The sequence below is a fragment of the Heloderma suspectum genome, chromosome 3 (assembly GCF_057233095.1).
Source record: "Heloderma suspectum isolate Gila_16-S chromosome 3, 16-S_ref, whole genome shotgun sequence".
NCBI lineage: Eukaryota > Metazoa > Chordata > Lepidosauria > Squamata > Helodermatidae > Heloderma > Heloderma suspectum.
The window spans coordinates 121192483-121215033 of NC_139460.1; the positions used below are offsets into that span (position 1 = coordinate 121192483).

General features: G+C 43.4%; 1 protein-coding gene and 2 long non-coding RNA genes across 3 annotated transcripts in view; 2 read left to right on the forward strand and 1 right to left on the reverse strand.

Moving 5' to 3' along the window:
• The window catches only part of LOC146350144 (uncharacterized), a 34851-nt gene extending 22899 nt beyond the window's left edge, over positions 1–11952 (forward strand). Inside the window, exon 3 of the long non-coding RNA XR_014789193.1 lies at positions 6825–11952. This is a non-coding gene — a long non-coding RNA (uncharacterized LOC146350144). The remainder of the gene's footprint in view (positions 1–6824) is intronic.
• Positions 1–17428, reverse strand: part of NIPA1 (NIPA magnesium transporter 1) — a 38142-nt gene extending 20714 nt beyond the window's left edge. The window contains exons 1-3 of the mRNA XM_084844332.1: positions 16586–17428; positions 9328–9375; positions 1961–2051 (exon numbers count right to left, since the gene is read on the reverse strand). Coding sequence (XP_084700458.1) covers positions 1961–2051; positions 9328–9375; positions 16586–16739 — 293 coding nt within the window. The 5' untranslated portion in view covers positions 16740–17428. The remainder of the gene's footprint in view (positions 1–1960; positions 2052–9327; positions 9376–16585) is intronic.
• Positions 14625–21907, forward strand: LOC146350146 (uncharacterized). The gene is made up of 2 exons (XR_014789194.1): positions 14625–17349; positions 21753–21907. It is a non-coding gene; the product is annotated as an uncharacterized LOC146350146 (long non-coding RNA).
• Positions 21908–22551: the final 644 nt, after the last annotated feature.

Consider the following 22551-nt stretch of genomic DNA (forward strand, 5'->3'; position numbering starts at 1 on the left):
TACTTTTACAGCCCAAGAAATAAGTCTAAGTTCAATGGGCCTTACTCCCAGGTAAGTGTGTATAGGATTGTTCAATAATTAACGCGCAATACTTATCTTGTTAATCTTCAGAAAAATCCTCAGGAAGAGGATGTTTATAAAACCTGCCTCACAGGTAAGGAGCGAAGGCCTTATCTAGATTATCATTTTAAAAGTATATTGCTTGTGTATTTTAGCTTCTGCCGGGCAGGATACTGATAGGGAAAATGTGCCTTGTGGTGGTGTTTTGTCAACTCAACTAAACTGGGAAGTGAGAGTGTTCATTTTACATGTAGTGGGGACATGCACTGGAGAGCAGTGCACAGCTTTTAAAATGCCATGGAGAGCGCGTGCTAATGGTCGCCATGTATGTATATGCATGTGTCCCGTCCCCCCGCCACAGGGCTGAATAAATTCTCACATACTTGAGTGGTATGATGTCGAGCATTCAGTCTCTAAAGTACTCCGGTTCAGGTTCTATCCACCTGTTCTTTTCAAGGAGGGCATTCTGCTCCCCCTCTCAGCCCGGTTTTCCAGTTTTCTTCTCCAACTGACCCTTAATGCTTGGTCCTCATAATGGTAGTTTTTTGGGGGGCGGGGCTTGTCCCCTTAGGTTTTGGAGTTTTTAAAAGATGCCTTGTACTTCTGCTAACCTTAGGGCAGAGGTAGGGATGTTGTTTGGGGTGTGGGGGCCAGATGGTCCCTGATGTCATTTGGTTCCAGTTGAGGTGCTGGGTGGATCATCCAGCCTGAGTTTTGGCCAGGAAATGGCTTAGCTGCACGCAGGCATTCCCCTTGGGGAAGACTGGAGTGCAGTGAAGCTACCCTGGACAAAGTGCCAGGTGGATGATCCATCTGGCACCTGCCCTGCACCTTCTCCCATCAGTGGATATGCAAGGCAGCCAAAGCTGAGCTGGCTCAGTCCCCATTGATCCTTGGCTTCACTCCTCCTCAATGCCACCAGAAGCCACCAGGGGGCAGGGCTTGGAGAGGGGGCAGGACTTGGTGAGCCCCACAGAGGGGGTGGGGCACACACAGGGAGTCTAAGCTTCTGTGGGCCAGACAGGGAAACTTCCACGGGCCACAGGTGTACCACCCCTGCCTTAGGATTTCCCCTGAGCATGCTATTACCTTCCTCTTGTTTCTCTGTGAATCTGTTTTTGGCACTATTTTTTCCGGTACTCACCACCTGAGCAGCTATTGAGGGAGTGATAGGTGCTCATGATCGATCATAATGTAAGGCACCCAAGAACTGCCTTATTAGACTAGACAAAGGGTCGACATGCAATCTGTGCTCTGGACTATATCAATCAGTGTGTGTGTGTGTGTGTGTGTGTGTATACACATATGCATGAACTCTCTGGATAACAGAGCTCTGCAGTTTAGGATGGCAATTTATGATTTTCTGCTTTCTTCCAGCCCTATTCAGATGAAGTATTAAGCACTGGCCTTAAGGGAAGGCATCATGTTTGGCCAGGAAGCAGGGTCAAACACTTTAGTAATATTTGGCAGCAGTGGAGGGGGGTTCCACTAAAAAAATATATGGGGGAAGAGGGGAGAAATGTGGTCAAAACCAATCAGATTAAATTCAATGACCTTGAATAAGTAAAGGAAAATGTGGTACAATATGGAGCTGGTACTAAATGGAAAAGATAAGAACAAAACACCAGGCGGAACAAATATTTTAAAAAGAGAATAAGTAGAAGAGAGAGAAGCACACAGATAGAAAATTGAACACAAATGTGTAGAAAACATGTGCACAAAAGGCTCCTTTGATTTGAAAAGAATGACTAGAATAGGCATGGAACACTTAATACCTACTTTCCTAATATCTACTTTCATTTTCATGGCTTTAAATTTCTTGATGGTATTCAGATATTCACACCATCTCGACATATTTATATCTGTATAAACCTCAGAAGCAAATAAATGAAACTCTTACCCAAATGGAACTCCAAGAGCTCCAAGGGGAGTCACTAACACAGTAGGAACTGCAGTATAGGCTAAGAAATTCCCAATCTGACCAAGTGCCACTGTAGAAAGAAACACAGATAGGTTAACAGAAAACTCAACAGAAGTTCAGTGCTTATTCCTGAAGATGGAACAAGCATGATGTTTGTTTGTTTATTTATATAGTTCGTAGACTTTACTGTTCAGCATGTTTAAAAAAAATACTGATTTCAAGGGCGCAATCCTATGCATGTTTAGGCAGAGAAAAGGCCTGCATGGCTGGCTGGGGGATGCTGGGAGATGTAGGCCTTTTCTCTGTCTAAAAATGCATAGGATTGTGCCCTTAGGCTACAAAATTGATTTGAATGATTTAACCTATATCTACTTACCTACAAGTAAGCCCTAATGAACTCAATAGACTGACTTCTGACTAGGCATGTATAATATTATGCTGTTTAGTAAAGAAAAGTTTCCAACTACTCACACAAGATATACATTACCCTGAGAGCCATTTTGGTGTAGTGGTGAGAGTGCCTAGGGCTGGGAAGATCCAAGTTCAAATCTCCATGAAGTTCACTGGGTGACTTTGGGCCAGTCATTGTCTTTCAGCAAAACCTATCTCACAGAGTTGTGAGGAAAATATGGGGATGAGAGCACTATGTGCTTTGCCTTGAGATCCTAGCAGGAAAGGCGGAATATAAATGAAGTAAATAATATCTGGGACAAGAAGAAATACAATTTCTCCAATAATTAATGCCCAATCATGCTTCTCAAATTCAGCTCCAATCCTGGAATGACTTTTAATTAAGAGGTACAGAAGGAGCAGGAGAACTATCTTTCACATGAAGTTGTTGCCATTACCTTACCTTACCGTAAGGTATGACACTGTTTTGGGTGTACATGATAAGGGTGAGAGCAATACCCTCTGTGATGTTTGAACAAAGACGAGATATGTGAGAGACAGGAACGGGAGTTGTAGTAAGTTGGGTAAGAGATGGGAGGAGATAGTAGTAGGATCTTTGCAACTTGATATTACTGGATGGCTCCTATAATATTGCAGTGTTTCATCATTATTTTTTATCACAGCTGTTGTTGGTCTATAGTTGGTGTCTTTGTTTTATTCTCTACAGTTCTGTCCTCTACTGTTTAAAGATCTTATTAAGCATTTTATTATCTGTTCTCCTTGCTGTTTCATATCGTGTTGCATTAGCACTTTATTGCCTTAGCACTTCGTTGCCTTATCATTTTGCTGCTTCAGCACTTAGCACTTTATTACTTCAGTGTTTTACTGCTATATTATTTCATTGTTCTGCAGATCTATTGTTTAAGCTCTGCTGTTCTTATGTTTTAACCTGTTCTGCCTTTCTCTGACTGCACTTTATTTAAACCAGCACTATTCTTTTATTATGTGCCTGGGCAGGAAAGTCAGTGAGTAGGGAGGACAGGACATCCCTATTTTAGTAGTCACAGGCAAAGGGAGGAATTTTGCTGGGAACTGGGTAAGCTGTTGAAGGGGAAGAGCGGTAAGATTTCTAAGAACTGTCCCCTGTTCTGGTCCTTCTCCCAAATAGAGGATTTTGGATTGCCATGTTAACTTGCCCCCTAGCCTTGTGGTCCTGTTCATAAGAAGACATCATCCATGATTTGATCATGGATGAGGGGGACAATCTGGCATGTACACCTGAAAACTGGGTGAATGAAGTGGGTTGAATGGATCTTTCCCATCTTTGTGCACCTGGGTATACAGTACAGCACCACCATCTCATAGCAACCAGGAAGCAGGCCTTCTCTGTGGTGGCACCCAATTTATGGAATGACTAATCTGCTGGCATCCAGGAGGCGTCAATTATAACATGTTTTAGGCACCAGTTAAAGACCCATGTCTTTCCTGAGGCCTTTCCTGAGTGAGTGTCCTGCCCAGTCTGTTTGTTTCTAATTATATGTTCTAGTGGTTTTAAATTGGTTTAATGTTTTTATTAACATCTTATATAAACGTTTTAGCATTGTGCATTTTAGTTGTATATCATGATGTATTTTAATGTTTTCAGTTTTCTTCTACACTGCTTAGAGATACTTTAAAATATGGATGGTGGTCTATAAATCTATTAAATAAATAAAATAAATAAACACAGAGAGGCTAGAGAGCTGAGGAGGGGGTGCCGCCATCATCTATAAGGTAGATGGCAGAAGATCTGTCCATTCATGTGCTGGGTTTGAGTCTTTTTACCTGATGTTGGGTCAGAGAGACCAATCAGATTCTGCTGGTGTACTGGCCACCCTGATGGCCATCAGTCTGCCTGCCTGAGCTGACTGAGGTGGTCTCTGGCTTGATATTAGAAAACCACAGGACATTTGTCTTGGAGGATTTCGATATTCAAGTCAGGTCTGCCTTCAGGGGGCCTTCTTGGGGCTTTATGGCTACCAAGACGCCCATGGGGCTGTGCCAGTATATCAGTCCGACACACTTTGCAGGATACATTCTAGACCTAGTATTTGGGATCAGCCAAGAGGTTAATGGTCTGAAATTTGGGTAGGGATTCTGTAACCCCATTGTCTTAGTCAGACCACTTCCTGGTGAAGTTTGGATATTGACAATGATATCTCCCTCTGCAGAGGTGGTATACCCAATAAGATGGTCAACTCCCAGACACTTATGGAATCCAAAGGATTCCTGGATGCTCTGGGTCACTATGGAAGGGTGAGATGAAAAGAGCTGTTGACAGGATCATGCCCAGGATTCCTCTCCTGCATTGTAGAGCCCAATGGGCTCCTTTGCTTGCCAGAGAGTTGGGGGCAATGAAACAAACAAGATGATGACTAGAACACAGGTAGCATAAGCCTCAGAGCACCTACGTTTGGACACAAGTAAGAGCTAGGGATGGCGGAGAATTCCACCACGGACTCCAGTGAGGCCAGTTTCTAAAGAATCCGGCCCCCGGAGTCTGTGGCGGAATGGAACACTTACCTCCACCTCCCCGCAGAATCCTCTTCAGCCGGATCCTCCGGCTCCGGATTGCCAGCGATACAGCTGCCATGCCGTATCACTGACTGAAGGGGACTGACTGTGGATGCAAATGGCATCCAGGACACCATTTGCAGCTGTAAAGTCCTGAGTTTAAGGTAAATGCAGCCGTAAATGACTGCATTTAGCATAAACTAAGACCTTTATGGCCGCAAATGGCATCCTGGATGCCATTTGCGTCTGTGCTTTTCATTCACGCGATAGGCTACGCAAATATTTGTGTAGCCTATCACGTAAAACAGGGACGCAAATGGCTCTACAATGCAGGAGAGGAAGCCTGGGCGTGATCCTGTCAACAGCTCTTTTCATCTCGCCCTTCCATAGTGACACCCAGAGCATCCAGGAATCCTTTGGATTCCACAAGTCTCTGGGAGTTGACCATCTTATTGGGTATACCATCTTATGAAACTCCTTATGAAAGCATCACTGGACCTGGAAGATTGCAACAACTATCAACTGGTGACAAAATGCTCTAGAGGGTGGTGGCGGCCCAACTATATGCATTGTTGGATGAAATGGATTATCCAGACCCATTTCAATTTGGGTTTCAGCCAGGGTTTGGCATTGAAACAGCTTTGGCTGTCTGAATGGATGACCTCTGTTGGAAGAGAGACAAGGGCAGTGTGACCCTGTTGACTTTCCTCTATCAGCTGTTTTTGATATAATTCACCATGGTATCTTGCTAGACCAGCTCGGAGCCATGGTGATACACTGGTTCCACTCTTACCTGGAGGATCGGTTATGCTCAGTTATGTGTGGTCCTGCAAGGTTCTACCTTGTCTCCCCATGCTCTTTAACATCTATATGAAGCCTCTGCGTGAGGGCATCTGGGCATCTGAAGTGAGGTGTCATCAGAATGCTGATGACCCAGCTCAATTTCTCCTTGCCAACTGAATCAGGTGAGGCTGTGGAGGTATCTAGACTCAGTAATGGGATGGATGAGGATCAATAAACTGAAGCTGAATCCTGACGGACAGGGGCAGGGTGGGTGGGTGTTTCCAGGTTTAGGAAGTTGGTGTTGAACCTGTCCTGGAATAGGGTTGCACTCCTCCTGAAGGAGAGGGGCACAGTGTAAGGGTGCTTCTTGATCCAACATTGTCACTAGAGAACCAAGTGGCTTCAGTGGCTTGGACCACGTTTTACCAGCTTTGGCTGGTTTGCTAGCTGCAGCCTTTCGTGAACATGGCTAGCCTGGCAACGTGATGCACGCTCAGGTAACATCCAGGTTTGATTACTGTAATGTATCATGCATAACACTGCCCTTGAAAACAGTCAGCAAGCTTCAACTGGTTCAGAATTTGGCGGCTAGGATTCTGACTAGTTTATCCGGAGCCACGTTACAGCAATTCTGAGTCTGATTCAATATGCTGGTGATCACCTTTAAAGCCCTAAACAGCTTAGGTTATGAATATCACACCTCCTCCCATACCACCTTGCCCATTCACTGAGATCTTTAGAGGAGGCCCTTCTTTGTGTACTATCATTGGGAGAAATGTGTTACGCATTTACCAAAGGGAGGGGTTTCTCTTTGGTGGCATCCTGGCTTTGGAACGCTATCACGAGGGAGATAAAATTGGCAATAACTCAGTCTTCTTTCTGGTGCCAAATTAAAACATTCCTCCTTGCCTAGACATATCTAAAATGGTTTTTAAAAATAAGTTTTTTTTAAAAAAAAGTTTTAACATTTTAATTTAAATTCAGCCCTTAAATTGATTTTAGATTGATTTAGTCCCACTTGTTTGCTTGATGGCTTTATGGGTTTTACGTCTCTTGTTGTTTAATCCTATTGTTGTTATAGGATATTGTTTTAAAAATTGTATGTCTACTGCTCTAGGGTCCTTGGTGATGAAGGTGTGGTCTAGAAATTCTTAACACAAATAAACAGCACACAGCTAAGAGGTAGGTGCTTATGTGGGCTTAGGCAAGAACATTTGAAACATGAGGCAAAACATTTAAATTATTCTTAAATCAAGGCAAGTTTATTTAGGGAAAGCAGAAGAAAAAGTCAGAAAAATAAGTAGGAAATAATCAGAAGACAATTCACTATCATAACTTCAGTGTTAAACTTTCAGAACAGTACACAAAGGTTGCATAACTACCAAGAGTACGAAGTCCATTCTGGCACAAGTACTTTCCATGCCTAGAGAGAAGACATATCTTTGTGTCATACAAAATGGACACATGCCAGCCTCTCAAAGAGGTGCACAGGAGGGTAGCAGAACAAAGGAGAGACAAGGTAGCCATATCCATGTGACTCTGAGTCTTATGACATCACAACCCATGTGTTTTAGAGCCACTCAAAATATAGAAATCACATATCCAAAGCTCAGCTCTGAGTCGTGCAAATAAGCAGGCTGAGGGAGGCAGCTTGTAGGTTTACTTTGCAATTGTAAGGACTTGTCTACAGATAAGTCTGGTTTTGCAAATAAGCTCATGAATGTATATTATTCTGTACATTACACATGTAAATATTGACCTATATACTACACTCAGATTTGTGAAAACTGTTGAATTAGTGTTTTCTATACCAAGGTGATTTGGGGATATAGGAAGGATGGCAGCACTTTGGTGAAACCAATACCAATCCAGTATATTTCTATATCCAATTTGGCTCACCTCTTACATCTTCAAAATGCTGCCAGACCTCACAAATGAGGTCTGCTGAACCTTTGTTGACCAATGACCTAATTAAGTACTCACAAGGCAGGACCTGAACGCAGGTGCAGCCTTGCAATGAAGCAGGATAAGGTGGCTGCCTCAGGCAGTGGATTTTAGGTACTATTAGAGATGATGGCTTTTGTTTTTATTCCCCACCCCCTGCAATTTTTTTAAGTTCTGAAAGATCTGCCTGTGGGATGAGAAAGTGGCAGCAAGTGCCTCCAACACATCATTTGGTGTGTGCATTTCATGCAGGTTCACAGACACAAGGCCGTGTTTCCTTATAGAAGACCTGCGCTATGGACCACCAAGATGCACATGCCCATCAGACATATATCATGGCCTGCCAACTGCTTAAAAATGCCTCAGTTTTTGCAGTCCCGAGTCTATTTTTTAAAAAATTATTATTATTATTATTATTATTATTATTATTATTATTATTATTATTAACATTTATATCATGCCTTTCCTGCAAGGACACAAAGGCAGCATAACATGATCCTCCTCCTCTCTATTTTATCCTCACAATAACCCTGTGAGGTAGGTTAGTCTGAGAGTTAGTGACTGGCCCCAAGTCACCCAGTGAGCTTCATGACCATGTGAGGACTACAACCTGGTCTCCAGCGTCCCAGTCCTAGACTCTAATCTCTACACCCCACTGGCTGTTTTGCTGGTCAAGCAGCAAAATACAGGTTTATTGAGCTTCAGGCGGGCCAGAGGTGTTCTCAGGAAATGAAAATGGAAGGAGGCTGTAACTTTCCTCAGTGTCTTGCTTCTGAGCACCGGGAGCCATGCAACCCTAGTTTTAAAAAAGGAAAATAAGGAATCTCAGGAACTGGCGCAAGCTGCTGGTGGGCCTTCTGTTGTAATATCTGATTGTGTCCGTTGTTTAAAATCTGAGCATTCTAATAAAATTCTGGGCTGCATAATGTTTTCAGTTACTCTGGAAATACCAAAAATTTTTAAGCTTCAAAGGTTTTGCATTTTTAAAAAGACCTGAACCTTGTGGAAGCCAGTGTCCTTTGTTAAATTTTTAAAAAATCCAAAATGTGTAACAGATTAATCAAAGTGGCCGTTTATATGACACGTTATCAGAAACCTTCAAACAAGGAACAAACTGTAAAAATTACTAACGTAGTAGGAGGGGAAAAAATACTAATGAAACTATGAGTTCAGTGCTTTTGCGTCTAGTACAAATAGAGTCCCCTTAAAACAAGACAAGACAAGACAAGACACAACCAGGTTAGTTCACTCTTTTACAGAGAAATCCTAGACTTCAGCTATGTGACTGAAGGGCCATAGGTTTTGGCAGAAGACCCTACACTGGTGGAACACAAGATATGCTGCCAGCATGAAAGAGACATCAGTGGAACACACCAGATAGCTGGACTGAGCATGTAGAAGATTTGGTGTGTGCATTTCATGCAGGTTCACAGACACAAGGCCGTATTTCCTTACAGAAGACCAGCACAGCCTATGGACCACCAAGATGAACACTGCCCATCAGCCATGTATCGTGGCCTGCCAAATGCTTAAAAACGCCAGTTTTTGCAGTCCTGAGTCTATTTGTTTTATCATCATCATAACCCTGTGAGGTAGGTTAGAGTGGTAATCCCTGCTCTGTCCCCACATAATTAGGGCACATCATCGCTCAGTTAGTTACTTTAAGGAATACTTACTTGCAATAGTGCCTGACCACCAGACTATGTCCGTTAAATATGAAGTTCCTAGAAAAGTGAAGAATCAGAAAACCGTGCATCAGCAATACTGCAAGGTACTCAGAATAATTACAGCACAGTGAATACTTACATTTCTAAGCTTAACAGACCAATTGTATGCAGAGGCAACTGTATGCCTAAACCCATTAAAATCAGTGGGCTTAAGTCTAATTCTGCATAAGATTGGAATGCATGGCTGCAATTCTGTGCATACTCACTTGCGAATAATCCCCACTGAACTCAGTAGAATGTACATCTGAATAAACATGCACAGGGTGGGGGTTACAGGACTGAAATCCTGCCAGGACTGAAATCCACCAAAACGCTGAGAACAAGGGATGATTCACACATACATATAAACTCTATTTAGGTGTTACTGCTCTATGAAGAGCAATATGGGAGCAGGACCACTGTGATTAGCCCTGCCCCTGCATACGTAGAGCAGCTTGTACAATATAATACATTTTCCTTACACTCTTTAAAATTTAGAAAAACAAGGCACAAAAAACTGTTAACGTATTAATTTTAACATGCCCAAAGAGGGATTAATTAATGTTTGTTATATATTCTTTTCCCCTTCATGGATCACTGCCTTGTTGTGGTGAAAGGGCTTGCCTAACTCAGTGAAGCCATAAGATATGCCGTGCAGGGCCACCCAAGACGGACAGGTCATGGTGGAGAGTTCTGACAAAATGTGGTCCACTGGAGAAGGAAATGGCAACCCACTCCAGTATTCTTGCCAAGAAAACCCCATGGAATGTATCACAAGGCTAAAAGATATGACGCCAGAAGATGAGCCCCTCAGGTCGCAAGGTGTCCAACATACTACTGGGGAAGAGCAGAGGGAATTTCCAAGAAGCGCCAGAAAGAGTGAAGCGGCTGGGCCAAAGCCAAAAGGACACTCAGCTGTAGATGTGTCTGGTGGTGAAAAGAAAGTCCGATGCTGTAAAGAACAATATTGTTTAGGAACCTGGAATGTAAGATCAATGAATCAAGGTAAGCTGGAGGTGGTCAAACATGAGATGGCAAGATTGAACATCGACATCTTGGGAATCAGCGAACTAAAACGGACAAAAAGGTGTCCCCAACCAGTCGTGTCCGACTCTAGGTGCGGTGCTCATCCCTGTTTCTAAGCCGAAGAGCCAGCGCTGTCCGAAGATGCTTCTGTGGTCATGTGGCCGGCATGACTGAACACTGAGGTGCATGGAACGCTGTTACCTTTCCCGCCGAGGCGGTACCTGTTTATCTACTTGCAATTTCTTTCTTTCGAACTGCTAGGTTCGCAGAAGCTAGGACTGAAGACGGGAGCTCACTCCATCATGCAGCACTCGGGTCTCGAACTGCTGACCTGCCGACCTTCCAGTCTGCAGTTCAGCATCTTAACCACTAAGCCACCACGGCCCCTAATAAAATGGACAAGCATGGGCCAATTTAATTCAGGTGACCATTGTATCTACTACTGCAGGCAAGAATCCCTTAGAAGAAATGGAGTAGCACTCCTAGTCAACAAAAGGGTGGGAAAAGCAGTACTGGGGTACAATCTCAAAAACGATAGAATGATCTCAGTACGAATCCAAGGCAAACCATTCAACATCACAGTAATTCATGTCTATGCCCCAACCACTGAGGCCGAAGAAGCTGAGGTTGATCGGTTCTATGAAGACCTACAACACCTTCTAGAACTAACACCAAAAAAAGATGTCCTTTTCATCCTAGGGGATTGGAATGCTAAAGCAGGAAGTCAAGAAATCACCGGGATAACAGGCAAAGCATGGCCTTGGCGTACAAAATGAAGAAGGAAAAAGGCTAATAGAGTTTTGTCAAGAGAACACGCTGATCATAGCAAACACACTTTTCCAACAGCACAAGAGGCGACTCTACACATGGACATCACCAGATGGTCAATATCAAAATCAGATTGATTATGTACTTTGCAGCCAAAGATGGAGAAGCTCCATACGGTCAGTAAAAACAAGACCTGGAGCTGACTGTGGCTCAGATCATGAGCTGCTTCTTGCAAAATTTTGGCTTAAATTGAAGAACATAGTTGAAAAACCACTAAACCATTCAGGTATGACCTAAATCATATCCCTTATGAATATACAGTGGAGGTGACAAACAGATTTAAAGGATTAGACCTGATAGACAGAGTGCCTGAGGAACTATGGACGGAGGTCCGTAACATTGTTCAGGAGGCAGCAACTCAATCCATCCCAAAGAAAAAGAAATGCAAGAAAGCCAAGTGGCTGTCTGATGCTGCTTTACAAGTAGCTGAGGAAAGAAGGGAAGCGAAAAGCAAGGGAGAAAGGGGAAGATATATCCAACTGAACGCACAGTTCCAGAGAATAGCAAGGAGAGACAAGAAGGCCTTCTTAAATGAACAATGCAAAGAAATCGAGGAAAACAACAGAATGGGAAAGACTAGAGATCTTTTCAAGAAAATTGGAGATCTCAAGGGAACGTTTTGTGCAAAGACGGGCATGATAAAGGACAAAGAAGGCAGGGACCTAACAGAAGCAGATGAGATTAAGAAGAGGTGAAAAGAATACACAGAAGAACTATACAGGAAAGATCTGAATGTCCCTGATAGCCATGATAGTGCGGTCACTGAACTTGAGCCGGACATCCTCGAGAGTGAAGTCAAGTGGGCCTTAGGAAGCATTACTAACAACAAAGCTAGCGGAGATGACAGTATTCCAGCCGAGCTATTTAAAATCCTAAAAGATGATGCTGTTAAAGTGCTGCACTCAATATGCCAACAAATTTGGAACACTCAACAGTGGCCACAAGACTGGAAAAGGTCAGTCTACATTCCAATTCCAAAGAAGGGCAATGCCAAAGAGTGTTCAAACTACTGTACAATTGCGCTCATTTCACATGCCAGCAAGGTTATGCTCAAAATCCTACAAGCTAGGCTTCAGCAGTATGCGAACCGAGAACTACCGGATGTACAAGCTGGGTTTCAAAGAGGCAGAGGAACTAGAGATCAAATCGCCAACATTCGCTGGATCATAGAGAAAGCAAGAGAATTCCAGAAAAATGTCTATTTCTGCTTCATTGACTACGCTAAAGCCTTTGATTGTGTGGATCACAACAAACTGAGGCAAATTCTTAAAGAGATGGGAGTACCAGATCACCTTACCTGTCTCCTGAGAAACCTGTACGAGGGCCAAGAAGCAACAGTAAGAACCGGACATGGAACAACCAAGTGGTTCAAAATTGGGAAAGGAGTATGACAAGGCTGTATATTGTCGCCCTGCTTATTTAATTTATATGCAGAATACATCATGAGAAACGCCGGGTTGGATGAATCACAGCTCGGAATTAAGATTGCCAGGAGAATTATCAGCAACTTCAGATACACAGACAATACCACCCTAATGGCAGAAAGCCATGAAGAGGATCTCAAGAGCCTCTTGTTGAGGGTGAAAGTGGAGAGTGCAAAAGCTGGTTTGAAACTCAACATTAAAAAAACGAAGATCATGGCATCTGGCCCCATCACTTTCTGGCATATAGAAGGGGAAGAAATGGAAACAGTGACAGATTTTATTTTCTTGGGCTCCAAGATCACCGCAGACGGTGACTGTAGCCATGAAATTAAAAGACGCTTGCTCCTTGGGAGGAAAGCTATGGCAAACCTAGACAGCATAGTAGGAAGCAGAGACATCACCTTGCCAACAAAGAATCGTATAATCAAAGCTATGGTTTTCCCAGTAGCAACGTATGGCTGTGAGAGCTGGACTATAAGGAAGGCTGAGCGCTGAAGAATTGATGCCTTCGAACTGTGGTGCTGGAGAAGACTCTTACGAGTCCCCTGGACTGCAAGGAGGTCAAATCAGTCCATCCTAAAGGAAATCAAGCCCGACTGCTCATTGGAAGGACAGATACTGAAGCTCAAATATTTTGGCCACCTAATGCGAAGAGAAAACTCCCTGGAAAAGACCCTGATGCTGGGAAAGATTGAAGGCAAAAGGAGAAGGGGACGGCAGAGGATGAGATGGCTAGACAGCATCACCAATGCAATGAATATGAATTTGAGCACACTCCGGGAGACAGTGGAGGACAGGAAGGCCTGGCGTGCTATGGTCCATGGGGTCACGAAGAGTCGGACATGACTTAATGACTGAACAACAACAACAACATATATTCTTTAAAGCTTCCTAGGGATAGGCACCTGAAAAACAGAATTATGATTTGAACTTCTCAATTTTACTGGTATTATATCCATTTGTTATGTTACTGATTCATTTTGTGAAATAATGCATTTTTTGAAAATGGAAAATGTTCCACAGAAAAATAGAGCAGTCAGTATTTTCCAAAGAAAATTCTCTGCCACACATAACTGAATGAACCCCATATATGCAAAACCAAGCATGTGTAGTGTCAGTTAACCTTCAATGATGTTCAGAAATCTCCACCTGACCACAGAATCTCTGCTTCCTTGGAACATATGCACTGGCTACGATCAGGGGCTGTAGCTCAGTGGTAAAGTACATACTTTGCATGCAGAAGGTCCCACATTCAATCCCCGGCATCTCCAGGTAAGGCTGGAAAAACTCCTGACTGAAAGCCTGGAGAACCATTGCTGCCAGTCAGTGTTGACAATACTGGGTTAGATAGATCAATGGTCTCACTACAGTATAAGGCAGCTTCCTATGTCTCAGTAGTGAGAGGATGACCCTCTGCACATCATCAAAGGCACTTTCCTTTCATGCCAGCTCCCAAGGCAGAGAATTAACAGTCCCTAAAAATGAAGGATATGGATCCATGACTTGTTTTTGAAATGGTGTCCAAAGCTCATCTCTGACATCCTCAGTTCAGATTACATATACATCCTGTGTAGTACACATGTTATCTCTTTTTCTACAAAAATAATAATCAAGCAATTGTGTGTATGAAGGAGGGACAGAACACACAGATGTATGCAGCCTGGTCAAGTTACACATCAGTCCTGATCCAGAGAAAGTGGTGTGTGTGCCCCACACAGTTTGTGTATCAGGAACCCATTGTTACTTTCAGTAGGATGCACACTTGCGCACATCCAAAATCTGCATCTCATTAAAAGTAATGCAGAACAGATAAGACTTCTGCATTCAGATATGCATCCATTTGCAGACCCTCAAACATTATGTGGAAGACTGCTTCAGCACATGAATCACCTTGTCCACATGTGCCTGTGATTACATGCTTTTAGTTCAGTCCACCAGTAGCTAAAATTGCTAATGTCATCTCTAGAAGAAAAAAAAACATGGCTCAATTTGATTAAGTCACTGAAAGGGAATTGAGTGAATTTAGTACTTTCAGAACAATTATTCTCGAACTATGTCATGTGAATAATAAATTTTCCACTTTAGGTCTAATCAGAGTAACGTACACAAAGAACTCAGAGAAGGGGACTTTGGGAATCTCTCAACCAATGATAAGGGTTCTTAGCTACAAGAACATAAAAAAAAACATGGCAAAGCTGTTTTTAAACTGTACATATTACACAAGGTACACTGACTGGAGTATGAAGAATGGCCGGGTCTGATTTAAATTGGGAGCTGTCAAGATGAGTTCCTGCTGGTCATTACTCTTTTCTTCCTCTGCACTTCAGTTATTCATCTCAAACATCAAAATAACTGAATGTTACGGATGACTATTACAGTGCTATATATGACTAGCCACAGACAACCAGGGAAACAGGGAAATTTCCTGTGTTGTGTTACATTAAGTCTTGTTTAGGCAGCAGAATTGAATGGTTTTGTAACAGGACTGAGAACAGATGACTGAGGGCAACAATTCCCCTCTAGGCCTAGTTTCTGGCATGGCACAGCTTATATTTAAACTGCCAGCATCCTCTCTCTGCCTGTGTCTCGTTTGAGACTATTGGTTGCTATTCAGTTTGGGTGCCCCTACAAGAAAATGTAGCGGCTCCTGATTGAATCTAATGCACAAAAATGGCATGCTAATTGCGAAGAGTTGGACTCCTACACTGAGCAGGGGGTTGGACTGGGTGGTCTTGTAGGCCCCTTCCAACTCTACTATTCTATGATTCTATGATCTGAGGGCTTGTCCGCTCATTATATCTGCGGCAAAAATCCAAAGAACAGTGCAGCTAGTTATGTATTCCCATGGGCATATGGTATGAGATGTGCTTTTCAGACAGTAATCTTATGCCACATGGCGAACTGTTCTTTAAACTGAGTTTTAGTATGTCTATAGGCATTTGCTGTTCAAAAGGTGTGGGGGAATTCCCCAGAGAATGCTTAAAGTAGCTCCCTAAATCCCAGCCCATACAACTTGTGGATTCTTTTTAGCGTTCATACTAAATTCACATTCCTTGTCAGTCAGGCGGAGGCTAAGCCACTCTCTTTTACAAAATCTGAAAACTGGTGTGTTTGTGTATGCTTCTGTAACTCATTTAACACTGCTTTATGCACAAACACACACAAGATTCTGGGACTACAGCACTATCTTCTGGCCTGACTCCAGTGGACAAAACCGATACTCGACTTCTTCTAAAACATTGTCATGTTTCGAGTAAATTTACTGGATCCGTCATCATGCACAAAGTAAAAACTTCTCGAAAAGTGACTTTTACAAAATAGCCATTGACTTTTGAGAGAGTAAAAACATTTAGAGGGTCACACTAGACCACGATGGGAAGAAAATAGCTGGAGAAACCGGGCACGGGCTGGATAAAATTACATATTGCCTGCAGTAGCCGTACCTGCCCAAAGAGTCCAAGGCTTTGTTCTCAAGTGCATTCAGGGAGCGGAGTTGCTGCACTGGATAAGGAATCTCTTACTCGGCCGGGCGCGCGCGCGCGCGCGCACACACACACACACACACACACACACGGTCACCTAATTTCTAGGCTCGATGAAGCCCAGAACCAAGGAGTATGCCTTTGGAGGAACAAATGACAGGGGACGTTGATGAGAGAGAAACGTGGGGGTGGTGATGTATATTACGGCCTTGGTGCGCCGAGATGCGTGTGCCAATGATTTGGCCGCAGAGGGTGACCTCCGAGCAGGGCACCATGGACCCGGGGTGGGAGGAGGGCGGCTGTAGAGTGAAAACCCGGGTGGAAGCAGCAAAGTAGGAGGAGATCCTTAGGAGGATGGTAACTGCTGCTGCAAGGATACCAAACGGCTTCTGCTGCTGCATCAAGCCACAGACAGCCGTGGAAAGGGGCAAGGGACCGGGGCGATCAGGCCCGCGCGAGCCCCCCTACCTCGTCCTCTTGCCCGCACGATCCCTTTCTTCTGCAGCACGAACGTGGAGCCATTGACCAGGCTGGATACCACAGCCACGCTCAAGCCCAGGGAGACTGCAGCGGGGCCGGGATTCGGCGCTCCCCCGTCTCCAGCAGCCGCGCCGACCGTCATCCTCGTGCCCCGGCGGCGGTGCCAGCACCGAGAACGCCCAGCGACCCTGTTTCTTTTTCCTCTTCCCACAACCGGCCAGGAACCGGCGGCTGCTCTGCGGGATCCGCCCTGAACCACAAACTCCTCCCCCAGCGCCGGCTGCTGCTGTTCAGATCTCAGCGCCCTCTGGCACCAGAACCCCCGGAGTCGTCGCGAGGGGTTGCTCCCCCCGACCCGGCCCGACCCCTGAGCCAAGGGAGGCTGGAGCGGAAAGACTGCCCGGTTGCAGCATCGGTAGCACCGCCCGAAGAGAGAGTCTCGCTGGGAAATGCCGGCGATGCAAGTGGATCAGAGTCCCGGGCTCCGCACCATGACATCATGGCCTTGCACCATCACGTCATGCCCATGCAGGCTGCTGGTGACGTCGACGGAGAGCGGCTCCCGACATCAGACAGACACGAATGATGGCTACGGCCTGGAAGCAGCCGAGGGAGGCCGTTGGCCTTTTAGTAGTGGAGGGTTGTTCCTACGAGCTCATGATTGTTGTACAGGGCTGCGACTTGGTGAAAATGGTGTGGTCAAACGTGCTCATGATTTGATAGCGCCTGTGTACAGTGAACCTTACTTCCAGGTAATCGTTTAGCAATTGTAGTGTAACGAATTGGAAGGATTTAAAAAAAAAAATTAAGTGAAAAGAAGCTTGCCCTGATTAAATTAAAAAAACAACAACGAACAAAAACTAGAACTCTGTCCTTTGTGGTGGGGGTGGGTACGCCCTGGATCAACCAGTTGTAAACCAGAAAGCCATACTGTGGTATGCGATGGATCTTAAACTAATCTTTTCATTTATAGGTCAGGGACAGGCTAGTGGGTGCATGAGCACACTCATAGTAATGATTAACGCCACCTAATAATGTTGTTAACTTTTTTTTTTAATTGTTACCTGGCCATTTTTCATTGGAAGAAGATTCACCAGGGCTTAGGGAGGATTTCTCAGGATCATTTTTATGCTTAATGAGCCTTGGGAGACACCCCACACCCCTTTACATGCTATGACTGTGAACATGATAGAGTACTTAAAGGGTAACTGGAGGAAGTTATTTAGGGAAAGTATTCAGTGTAATAGTTGGTAAAAGATTCTGAGTTCAAAATAACTGTTGTAATATATTTCTGATTCTAACAATTCATAAACATTAAAATACACATAGACACTTGGGCGTGATAACAGTGTTATAGACATGTCTGTTAGTTATAATGGAATCACTGGTTTTCTGTCCATTCCTTTAAAGCACACCTTGGAAATGTGGCAGTCTCACCTATATTTTAAAAGCAGTAAAAGGATATGTGGGGTGCCACAGCTGAAAACACCCTCTCTCCATTGAGAACAAAGGAGGACTTGGAGGAAGGCCTCTAATGCTGATTGTAGGATTTGGATAGGTTATATGTCAGGAGGCAGCCCTTGAGATTCTCAGGTTCCAAACTTTAGGTCTTCAAAACTGCCCAGAGAGCTTCGGCTATTGGGCGGTATAGAAAAAGAAAGAAAGAAAGAAAGAAAGAAAGAAAGAAAGGCAGGCACCATGCTTTGGGCCAGCAACCAGAGTGTAATTAAACTTCATGATGTACTTTGTATTTGGAATAATAGCTGCCGTGTGGCAGTACCACTTGAAGTTGTCACCAGTAGAGGCTGCGCTGTAGAAGCTAACGCTTTGGACTGGCTTGCCACAGAGATCAGCCCCTTACACCACAGCTTGTTTCTGTGCCGTTGCAAGTTGCTGCCAGAGCATTTGACAGCAGGCCAAGCCAAACACAGTAGGGGCTGAGCCAATTGCTGAACTGCTCTATACACATTTATTTATTTATTTATTTATTTCTATACCGCCCAATAGCCGAAGCTCTCTGGGCAGTTCACAAAAATTAAAACCAAACAACACACAATAAAACAATTTAAAATATATAGAACATTAAAACCACAATATAACAATACAACCACAATAAAACCTAGCAGCAGTGCAGGAGTTTAAAATACAGATTTAAAACAACAAAGACAAAAATTTAGAAAGCTAAAATGCTAAAATGCCTGGGAAAATAAAAAGGTCTTCACCTGGTGCCGAAAGGAATACAATGTAGGCACCAGGCGAACCTCACTAGGGAGCTCATTCCAGAGCCGGGGTGCCACAACAGAAAAAGCCCTCCTCCTAGTAGCCACCCGCCTCACTTCCTTTGGCAGGGGCTCACGGAGAAGGGCCGCTGATGATGATCTTAAGGTCCGGGCAGGCACATATGGGAGGAGGCGATCCTTCAGGTAACCTGGCCCCAAGCCGTTAAGGGCTTTGAATGTTAACACCAGCACTTTGAATCGGGCCCGGAAATGGACTGGCAGCCAGTGCAGCTGGAAAAGTACTGCCGTAATATGAGCTCGCAGGCCAGTCCCTGTTAACAACCTTGCTGCCCTATTTTGGACCAGCTGAAGTTTCCGGACATTGCGAGCAGCCTCCAAATGGCAAGCTGTATTGACCCTACTTGGAAGATAGAGAGCTTCGGCTACTGGGCGGTATAGAAATGAAATGAATAAATAAATAAATAAATAAATAAATAAATAAATAAGATGTGACCATATCTGTGAGATCTAACATGCAGCCCAAGCCTAAGCATGTGTACTCAGAAACAAGTCCTGCTGGGTTAGACGAGTCTTAAGCTGAATCTACACATAGCAGTTTTACCATTATCATACTGCAGTGACAAGTCTTGGTGCACATGACACCAATGGGCACCAATAGTTATCACCGCAGTGTGGTAACAGTATAACTGTTATGTGTAGATTCAGCCTTACTTTCTGATAAATGTGTTTAGGATTACAGCATTATTGTGATGTTATTTTCCTAGTTTAAGAAAAGAGGTTGTGTCCATTCTATACACTAGAGGGAGCTTGCATGTGCAAAATGGGATCATTCTAACTGGGCCAGTTGGACAATCATCTTGGCTTAATGAACCAAGATATTCATGAGCCTTGTGCCTGCACACACAATCCTTCTCTTCCTCCTTGTGTGGTGTGCAGCAGTCAAGTTGGGAAGTCTCCAGCTAACCATAGTTTCCTATAGTGTCCAAACCAGGAAACTATAGTTAGCAGGTTTGGAACAATTCAGGATCTTAAAGCAACTTCAAAACATGTTTTAAGATCCTGGCTTGTTCCAAACCTTGTAATCATAGTTTCCTGGTTCAGCTGAAATGGGAAACTGTGGTTAACTGGAGACTTCCTGGCTTATCACAGCACACCAAGAAGGGAGGAGGGAAGGGGCAATAGGCTCATTCATAAGCTGAGATATGATCATGTGAATGCAGCTACTATTACTACAGTAAGGTTCATAAAAAACAGAGACAGTAGTGTAGGTCCATAACAAAAAAATAAAATAAAAAATCCACAGTTGGACAATACTTTTATTGAAGAGTATGCTGAAATATTGTGCAATATTTCCCATGAAAAATCCAAATCCCATGGAATAATCTACCAGATAAAGTTTGTCAGTGCTCTTCTTCGTTAGCTTTTCATAAGATAGGTAAGGCCTACCTCTTCTCACAGGCTTGGAGGTTGAACATTTGAATTTAATCTGCTCTTTGTTAGTTAGGTTTCCCTGTATTTGGTTTTATGGGCATGTCATTTTTTCACTGTTATTATGATGGAGCCCTAGAGAGATATTCCATTTGACTCCCCTTTCAAACGCTAATTCCTTCAACTCAGGACCTCTCCCAATCCCACATCAGCATTTCACTTCCACCTATAATTTTGGACTTGTTTTCTTAATACTCAAATGTAATTTAAAGTTCTAGTTAAAAAAAAAAAAAGATGAACAAATAATTTTAACAGGTTAGCAGCACCACTAGTGCTGTTTCAATTCTGCCTTTACTTACTTGCTGCATCAAATCTGATTTGCCAGGGTGGTGTAGTGGTTAAAGTGTCAGACTAGGATGGGGGAGACCCAGGTTCAAATCCCCACTCGGTCATTGAACTCACTGGGTGACCAGTCACTCTCTCAACCTAACTTACCTCGCAGGGTTGTTGTAAGGATAAAATGGGAGAGGAGAAGAGAATCATGAATGTCAATCTGAGTTCCCTCATGGTATGGTGGGATAAAAATGTCACATAAATTACATATTGGAATTACAATAAATTGTTCGTGCATGTGGAATTACCAGTTAACAGGGTTTCATCCAAACATCTTTGAGTTTTTCTCAAAACTCTCATTCCTACCCAGCACACTTCAGTTTACAGGCAGAAGGCTGCTGACAGAAGTTGGATCTAGCAACATGTAGCAAATGTAAACGCGCAGGCAAGCTTTCCAGAAAGCTTAGCAGTCACACCAGGCAGGAAATTGTTTCCTACAAAATATGGCTGTACAAGGATGCTGCTGCTAAAAAGAAACTCTTGCAATATTCTTTTCTTCCATCAAGGAAATTAACTCGCCTAAAATAATTTGGAGGTCAGAGAAGTACTGATCCCAACATTTGGCAGTGGCAGTGCTTGCACTGGTTCAGGATGTTTGGCTGACCTCCAGGAGTTCCAGCTCTGCTACTTGTTTATCTTTAAAAACAACCGTTTTGAAATCAAGTATGATGGAACTAGACACTGGATGCAAACCAAAGTGAGGTGGGTTCCCACAATATGGCCACTTGAATATGCTCTGGCTTGGTGGCTGTGACCCATGGGTCTATCAGCTTTCTACACAGATTAGCCTTCACCACGCAGGCAGCTTGGGTGCATCTATTTTGTGTTGCTAATAATGTTTGGTGGTGGCATAGAAACAAAACACATTGTAGCCGTGGGCTGAAAGACATGGATAGATTACTATGTGGAACAGCTCCCACACGGAGGCAGTTTCAAGTAGCCTTCATACGGTGACCGTATAATAATAATAATTGATCTGTGCAGCCCATTGAGGTTTACTTAACACAGGTTTACTTAGGGTGCTACCAGATGGAAGGCTCCTAGTGCTATGAATTAGAAGCCACTGTGCAGCAATTCCATCTTTTTCTCAACAGATTTTCTGTGCTAAGAAAAAAAGTTGGAAGAAGCAGTGGGAAAACACGGGAGGACTATGAGTGGAAGATGTTGTCATCTGGATCCTCTGTAAAGTTCCATGAATGAGGAAGGGCAATGGTGCAATAAAAGCCTCACCTGAAAGCACCCTTAGAAGTAAGCCTCTCCAAGTTCAATCATCCTTACTCCCAAATCAGTGTCTAGAATTGCAGTCCTAGTTGATACCTATAGGACATAAATAGTTATGCTAAACCTATCAATATTAATAGGATGGCATATGTTATTCCCCCTGGATTGTGTAATGTATGTTTCATTTCTACATATGTCACAAGTAGGACTAGGTTATGTCCATGTGCCTTTGACAATCCAGTTAAAATGCTATGGAGGCTAGAATTAAAAACAACAACACCATTTTCTGCTCATTGAAAAGAAGTGGGATGGCATTCCACTTGATTCTACTGTACTTCAAGCAATTTCAAGCAACAGTTGCATCTTTAAGGCCAATAATGATATACACTAAGATCAACAATGCTTCATTCAGCTATCATGAATAGAACATGATCCTAGAAAGTCAAGACAGAGCAAAATTGGTAATAACACACCCAATCTAAGTTCAAAAAAGCTTTGAGAAGTGCAGAAAATATTTACTGACAAACCAGCAATAATCACTCTTCATCAGATGAAGAATTATTATATGTTCAAAATGCATAAAGAAGATACTATATACGATCTTGAACTGGCAGGGTTCATTAAATGAATGGAAATTACACAGCAGACAGCTTGATAGATTGTTCCCTCAGA